An 8,347-nucleotide genomic window follows, 5' to 3' on the forward strand; every position below is an offset into this window, starting at 1 on the left:
TGCTATATCCTGTGGGAGGTGCAAAAGAAGTGTAATAGATGATCCTTCTGGAAATTGACAGTCTAAATTGGAGGAAAATGATAAATACATATGAAGAACTAACTAATGATTCAAGACAGAATATCATACATCTTGAAGACAGTAAATGTTGTAGGAATTTAAGGGGTAAGAAACATTCCTCTGAATTGGGAGGATCAGAGCAAGTTTTCAGGAGGGGGGGTGATCCTGGTTCCTTGGGATGGGTCTCAAGGAACACGAGTTAAGTGGAGATAAAGAGGACTATGAAAGGTATGTTTGAGAAAAAAGAGAAAACCAGGATGGCTGGAGTTGAGGAACTTAGTGTGGGAAAAGGGAGAGATAAAGTTGGAAAGACAAGTTTGCCGAATTGTGGCAGATCTTGAATATCAAGCCAAGGAATTTATATTTTATTCTGTAGATAAATGAGGAGCTTGCAATGGCTTATGAGACAGAGTGACCTGGTGAGGCCTCTCAAACCCAGACTAGGTTCCCCTCTCCTACGTCCTGGCTTGTCTAAAGGCATTGGTCTGGGAGCCAGGGATTCCAACCTTCTGTCAGGGCTGCCTCCTCCAGACCCAAAGCTGTTCCAGGAAAGGTCATGAGAATCCAAAGACCCAAAGAAAGTCTCACATCTGACCCCAACTTGCTGTTTGTTTCACTTTCCCCATCTACAAAAATTAGCCCATCACCTTTATTTATCTGAGGAACAACAAAATTAGGATAACAGAACTTGGACCTGCTCCTGCTTGGAAGGAAACTCTCGTGGGCTTTCCACCAGTATCCAGAGGCTGTGTGGAACTCTGGAAGAGAGAGAGGCTGGGCACCAATCCAGGCCTAGCCTTCCTCTCTCCCAGCCCCCCGCATCCCCTCCCAACACAGGCTACAGGAAGCAGCAGCTGTTGTCCTGTGGGGAAGACAGGCAGAGGTCCACCTGGCACTGCTGGGATTTTCACAACACCCACCCAAACAACTTTAAACACACACACACACACACACACACACAACGGTGCCCTGGGGAGAGGTTAAGCCAAGAGCAATGACTATGGTGATAGAATGAGGAGGAGGCTGGGGCAGTTACCTCATATCCCTGGATGGAGGTTTCTTGTCTGAGGGGCTTACTTCCCTCTCATCTTCTCTCCCACTTTGTCTTCTGCTGTCCCTTCTCTAATTTCTCTCTTCTCCCTTCTGCCAGATGCCCTGACCAGTCCTTGGCCTGATGCCTAACTGCTTTTGTTCTCCCTAACCTTGTCCCCCTTCCTCCATCTTTTCCTCTTGCTCCATGAATGTACTGAAGGAAAAATGGCAAAATTATCCTACCGAGTGCAGAGGGAAACAGATCTTGGAAACTGGATACTTTAAGCAAATGAAGAAACAAAATCACCCGCCTTATCCAAACAATGGAGGTAAAATAAGGGTTTCAGCTTGAATTGTGCAGATGGGAGGGTCGACTCTTCTACATCAATTTTCATGTGCAAACCTAAACCTTTACTCTCTCTTCCTTTTGATCTGAGTCAGTAGGGCCATCTTTATTTTACTTTCACAGATCACTAAGGCAGCCTTCTGGGGAATGCAGCATAATGGAGTTGAAGAGCAAACTAGGATAATTATAATGACAGGAAAACACAAGAGCAGAGGGCAGTGCAAGTTGTGGTTTGGAAACATCTCACTCTAGAATAATGAGAAGTAAGAAGCAGTCCGGGCTAGGAATTCAAATGAGCTCTTGGCCTCCCCCTGACTCCTCCAACCCCAGCCACCATGCCAGGGCTGGACTGGCCTATGCTGATCTGTATTCTATCCACAGTCTGCTTTAAACCATGGATTTTTTTCTCCAAAAATTTGCATTTCTACAGCAGCAGAGGCATAATTCTCTATCCAGAAGTTCAAATTGCAAAGATTCAGGCACCTTAACAAAGCAGTGAATGCTGTTCCTTCGGTCAAGGCCTCACTGAGGGCCAACTAGAGGAGTGGACGCCCTGCCGGAACTTGCTCCTGGTTCTCTGTTGCCATCTAGTGGTGGGTCCCATCTCCAACAACACTCCTTCTGAAGATGTTTCATCCTGACCCACAGCTGTGCTCTCTAGCTACTGAAATATCATCTCTCTGGCCTTAAAACAAACACCCCAATCTTCCTGACTCCAAATCCTAACGTCTGGACCAGAACACAAACCTTATGATGGAGACAGTTTACGTAGCCTGTCTACGGTTACACTCCATACAACAGCCAAGTGATCTTTAAACAGACAAGCCTTTTGCTTCTCTGCTTAGAACTCTCCCAGGGCTCCCCAATGTGTTCAGAGAAAAAGTCATAGTCCTCCTAATGGTCTCTCTGGTTGTCCATGATCCAACCTCTGGCACCTGCCTGACCCCATCATTCACCTGCTCCAGCAACATGCACTCCTTGCTGTTCCTCCAACACTCCAGGCGTTCCCCCATTTCCAGTCTGATCTCTCTACCTGGAGCATTCTTCTCCAGACAAGCACAAGTTCATTTCTCTCACCTTCACGTCTTTGTCCCAGAGTCACCTACTTCAAAGACCCTATTTAAAAATCACCACCTATCAACCTCCATCCAGTTCTACTTTTTTCCTTAGCAATTATCACTTTGAGCAAAGTATATATGTTTTACTGTCTTTCCCCCAATGGAATGTAAGCCCTACAAAAGCAGGGATTTTTGTCTCTTTTGTTCACTGATATATCCCAAGCATCTTGGCACACAGCAGATGCTCAATAAACATTTGAACATCAACCCGAGATTCTGAGATTACCTACTACTTACAGAAGAATCCTGAAAACAAAAACACTGTTCATCTCAGTTTCCCAGGCCTTCCCACCCACCAAAAGTGATGCTTCTCTGCGTCAGTGTCTTGATTCTCCTGAGAACCATATGCTAAGCTCACTGGAGCCCCTGGAGCAGTGCTGACCCAAGCTCTCCACACAGTCTAATACCCACCAGGAACAGAGCGTATGAAGTGAAGGAAGACCCATGGCTGGATGCAGAGCAACACCACCAACAACAGCATTTCCAAATTTGAACAATGTTTAAGTTTTGCAAATTTCAACTAAGTAGGAAGGGAGAGAGTAAAGGATGAGAGTTGTTGGCTGCCTTCTCCAGGTAAAGCCATGTGGGCGCCTGGAACCAGAGGGGCCCAGAGGAATGAGTCTTTGTAGAATAGCTGAGTCGGGATGTGCTGGGCATCGTGACTGTGATGATTCATCCACTTCCCTGTCTCCTCCAAAAGATAAGCAGTAAGTCCCAATGATGGGAAACCATACAAAGCAACTTTCTACGCTATTCTATCTGTATCTCAGGTGAGAAAAAGGCAATCCTTATCATCACAGTGATTGGCTCTTCCCAGGGTCATGAACCAGAGTGTATATAGGAGGAGATAAATGACAACTCTCCCCAAAATTCATTTTGGTTGACACCTGGTCAGGTGCTTTATTAGAGTCATTAAAACCATGTGACCAGGGGCCAAATCTAGTCTTGGAGCATGAGGATTCAAGCTTCCTCATTGCTGAACATGTTTAGGCAGGTGCACTAGCTCCCTAAGTATCCACTTATTTGGGACACGTAAGTGGAGAGGCATGAACCTGATTCATTTCCTGACCCAGGACTGCTCCCCAGCCGGCCCCAAACAGAAGCAGTGTAGCCCACACCAGCTCTTAAGGAGTTAGGCAGTGAGAAGAGGCTCTCAGAGATCCCAGGCCCAGTGGTGCGAAGGTACATCCTCAGCCCTAGTGTGAGGACTCAGTGAGGAAGTGAGGTCTGCGGTGGGACACGGCTGAGAGGAGAGGACAGAGAAGGGACAGGTACTGACTGGATAAGAATACACTCAGGTAAGTGATAAGATGGACAAGGGAGGGACTCAATGTGTAGGGGATGAGGACATAGATAGGGGAGAGAAGAGAGTGATGCTGGGGGTTGGAGGCACAATATGGGGACACAGGAGATGGGGATGGCGTCATGGAGGGGATGAGATACAGAGAAAAGGACGGGGACATAGGGACACAAAGGGGGTGGGACTTGAGGGAGAGGAGATAGAACAAAGAGTGGGAGGCAAGAGGGACAGAATGAAGGAAGATAGGGGTACAAGGTGAGGTGGTTGGGGCCATAGGGTTATGGGCTGGGGTCATGGTGTGGGCACACAGACAGGGAGGAAGAGGTGAGACACAGGGTGAGGGAGGAAGGAGGCAGTAGGGGAGGGAGATTATGGTTAGCTAGAAGGAGCAGGTATAGGAAGGCTAATTTCTCAACTAAACACCACCTGCTCTCTGTCCCCAGAGACTGCAGCCCTCCATTCTGTTTCCCTTAAGATGGCAGCTGCCAGAGCCGGATTCTGCCCCCTGCTGCTGCTTCTGCTGCTAGGGCTCTGGGTGGTCAAGGTCTCAGTCAGTGCCAAGCCCAAGCACATGACCCCAGCTCAGTGGTTTGAAACTCAGCATGTGCAGCCCAAGCCCCAGGGATGCAACACGGCGATGGGCAACGTCAACAAGTACACAAAACGCTGCAAAGACCTCAACACCTTCCTGCATGAATCCTTCTCCAGTGTGGCCACCACCTGTCAGACCCCCAGCATAGCCTGCAAGAACGGCCATAAGAACTGCCACCAGAGCCAGAAGTCCGTGTCCCTGACCATGTGTGACCTCACCTCTGGGAGGTACCCAGACTGCAGGTACAAAGAGAAGCAACTGGATGCGTTCTTCATTGTGGCCTGTGACCCTCCCCAGAAAGGGGACTCTGGGCAATTCCAGCTGGTTCCTGTGCACTTGGACAAAGTCTTGCAGATTTCCAGCCTTCCTCACTCTTGGGTTGTGCCTTAATTCCTTTTCCACGCCTTTGTACCACTCCTTCTATGCTAAGAAGTTTCTCTTCCCCTCATCTCTTGGGATCGTTCTTAGCTCAGGCTCTTCCAAGAGACTGAAGGGGGAGCTGAGGTTGATACCTCAGTAGGCTAAGCTCCAGAAGAAATGGTCTTTCATCTTTTTCTTGCTGTTCTCCCGGAAGCTTATCCCCAAAGGGGGGGCTGAGCAAGCTCGGGTGTGGGTTCCCGGGTCTGTGCCTTGTATATCTTTCCCCTGCCCCTACCTTATCATGACAGCGTGACAAGAGGAGGAAATAAATGGAAAGGGTTGTATGGGATATATGGACAGAGCTGTTCCTGTTCCTAGACTAGGAATCTTCCCCAGCTCTGAGGTGGTAGTGAGGTGGCCTGTGTGCAGAGAGGCAGCTGGAAGGAAAGAAGACAAGGAAGAACCGTTTCATATTTATATAGCATTTCATGCCACATGAGTCCCTTGTGAGATAGACTTGACAGGGATTACTTGCCTACTTTAGGATGAGGAAATTGAGATTTCAGAAAGCTTAACTAAAGAGCTTGTCAAATTGGTTAGCAAAAGAAGCTTGACTTGAACCTAAGTCTCCTAAATACAGTGCACTTTCTACTTGACTATTGGACAAAAAAGGAAACCTCTACAGGGACAAGAGGAGAACTAGGTAAGAGTTCACCCTGAAGAAATGTACCCTGAGAGCTCCGAAGAGCCAGTTACCATGTGTTGGCTGCAATAAAGGTTATTACCACTTAAGCCAAGAGACTGTTTGTGGGTTGCTCCTGGGATCTTAATTCCTTCTCTCTCTCTGCCTCTCTGACCATCCTCCCCCTACTCCAGCCCACTGCTCTTCTGACCTGGGCCCTGGGCCTAGCTCTAGTTAGATCCCCTTGGCCTGAAGACATAGGATCAGTGGAGTGTCCCAGCTTCATCTCCCTGCTCCAGGATCACATTTCCCTTGACCTCAAGGGACTTCCGTGGCCCAGAGCCTGCTTGTCACAAACAGGCTGGTGGGAGCTGCCAGAGCTTCCTTCCTCCTGATAATGATCTCTCCTGCCTCGGTGCTTCCCTGGCTTTCCACTCTGGCAGTCTGCCCAGGCCAGAGGAGTTGAGATGTAGAAATGCCATCTCCCTGTCCCCTTGAGCTGCAGATACCATTTCTCCCTCCGTAGTGAGCAGAGCTGGAGAAGCTCTGGCTTTCTATTGACTCTATCCTGTTAACTGCCGCACCCACACCCCACATTGCCTGAAACCCTGACCATCACCAGCCCCTTCTCTCTTCCTTCATCTCAGTCCCAGAGGAGCTACACTACACCCATGCCTGCCCCACTTCAGCACCCAGCCATGTTTTTGGACCTTCCATTCCCTGTTGAGTAGTCTGCTCTCTTCCTGTCCGTCCCCAACAACTCCAGTGCTCCTTGACTCCTTACCAGAGTCAGAGTAAGCTTTGGAGCCAAATCTTGGGTGTAAATCTTGGCTCAGTCCTTCCTGGCTACGTGACCTTGAGCAAACTACTGAACCTCCCTACAGCTATGTTTCCATGTAGCAAAATGGGAGTAATACCAACTACCCAACAGGATTGCAGGAAGATTTGGAAATGACATTTATGAAGCCTTAGTCAGCCCCAGGCACTGGTAGGCATTCAATCATAACAATTAGTAGTAGCAGTGGCTGTAGCAATAGCAATATCCCCGTCAGATCATATCCACCTTTGGCAAACACGCAGACCAAGGCAAATACCCCACTCAATTCTCCTTGAGGGCTTTCTTGTGCCAGAGTGAAGTTCAAGAGCAGGCTAGAGGACAAGTCTGCAGGCTGAGTCCTTCCAGGTGAGCTGAGTGGTTTGAGAAGGTGAGAGAAGGGAGGGAAAGGATGATCAAAAGAAAAGAGAACAGAACCTTAAACAATTCAAGCAGAGTGTGGAGCCAATAAGTTGATGAGTCTTGAAAGTAAGAGGTGCACTAAACATACGTTGTGGACAAATGCCAAATGACTGAGTGTAAAATCTATACATCCCATGGTCTCTATACTATGCATTTATCATTCTAAATAGATGGTTTTCAATTGAGGTGCATAAAAAAGCAAGATACTTAAGGGTAGCTGATACTTCTTTTCAGTTTATTCTTTTTTCACAACTCTTTATATTTTCTTTATTGATGATTTTCCTTATGGATACAATGGCTTTGAAGACATCCTCCTCACAAAATTTTGAAGTGGCTAAAATTATGACTTTAATGCATCTTCTCAAATTGAGAAGAATTTCCAAATAGGACATTTTCTTGAAAGACTTATGACCTAGATAGTATTAAATAACTAAAAATTAAACTTAATTTAAAAGTAATCTGTGATGCTGGAGGTCAGAATAGCTGTAGCCTTGGGGAGTACTGACTGGGAATGGGTAAGAGGTAAGCTAGAAATGTTCTTTCTTAATCTGGATATGTTTAATTTGTGAAAACTCACTGAGCTGTATACTTACGATTCATGTATTTACTCTACGTAAGTTATACCTCAATAAAAAAAATTTTCCTAAAAAGTATAGTTCTTAAGGATTATTTTAACCTGATAAATCCTAATACACCAATCAATTCTACAAAGATTATGATATAACGAAATCATAGAAATATGATATAATCTAATTTCTATTATTCTGCCTTGTACTATTTGTTAAATAGTGCTGGTATTATTTATTAAATTGTTATAAATACTTTTGGCTCAAAAAGTCTATAAGGTTCTTCCTATTGTTATCCAGCTAATATACTCTCTCCTACTATTTGTATTAGCTGCCGACTAATTTTCCTATTTTTTAACTATGTGAAAATTCTTAATATTTTGTATATAATATAAGCTTTCACAACCATTAATTATTACAGCATTTTTCTTAAAATAGTAAATATGCATTTATACTTCCACTGAATGATAGACTTTCTACATTAAAAAAGTTCATAAGAAAAATTTCACTCCAAGTTATATCTAGAATGCTCAGAAATATTTGAAAGTGGCTATTCAGATATTAACAATGAATAAAAATGACTTGGCTTGTTCTCATTATTGGTGCTTTAACTGATTAGGTTTGACAGTCTTCCATTCCTTCACATGATCTTGATCACAGCCAAGTTTAGCGATGCCAAGAATAATGTTGAAATAGGCATTTGGCTATTCAGCCTTCCAAAGGTCAAAGCTGAAGTCCAAAATGAATAACAGGTTTGGGCCAAATACCAACGCTGGCTGAATCTTGATGCATTCCTATTTAAAAGCTGAAGAATGGGAAAAGGAGACTGATTAGTTATAAGAGATTTCTGTGGCTGGGAGTGGGAACTTGCAGAGGGGAGGAGGGTGTCCAGGGGAGTATTGCCCAGCTTTGTGTAGATGGCTTCAAAGAAAAGTGTTTCAACTTGGACCTAAGGAGCAGAAATGGAATCCAGTAAAGAAAGTAACCCAAAAACTGGAGCTGGAGAGAGCTAGCTTTCCTAGTAGTAAGATTGAGGTAGATTAGGTAGAAGACT

General features: G+C 45.5%; 1 protein-coding gene across 1 annotated transcript; it reads left to right on the plus strand.

Moving 5' to 3' along the window:
• Positions 1-3,719: 3,719 nt before the first annotated feature.
• LOC103556631 (ribonuclease 7-like) lies at positions 3,720-7,377 on the plus strand. Its single transcript, XM_008528833.2, has 2 exons — positions 3,720-3,854; positions 4,300-7,377. The coding sequence occupies exon 2, from the start codon at positions 4,332-4,334 to the stop codon at positions 4,836-4,838; it is 507 nt and encodes a 168-aa protein (XP_008527055.1). The 5' UTR covers positions 3,720-3,854; positions 4,300-4,331; the 3' UTR covers positions 4,839-7,377.
• The last annotated feature ends 970 nt before the right edge of the window (positions 7,378-8,347 follow it).

Source organism: Equus przewalskii, chromosome 1 (assembly GCF_037783145.1).
Source record: "Equus przewalskii isolate Varuska chromosome 1, EquPr2, whole genome shotgun sequence".
NCBI lineage: Eukaryota > Metazoa > Chordata > Mammalia > Perissodactyla > Equidae > Equus > Equus przewalskii.

Coding starts and splice junctions, on each gene's coding strand:
- LOC103556631 (XM_008528833.2), top strand. CDS start 4,332: ATGGCAGCTGCCAGAGCCGGATTCTGCCCCCTGCTGCTGCTTCTGCTG.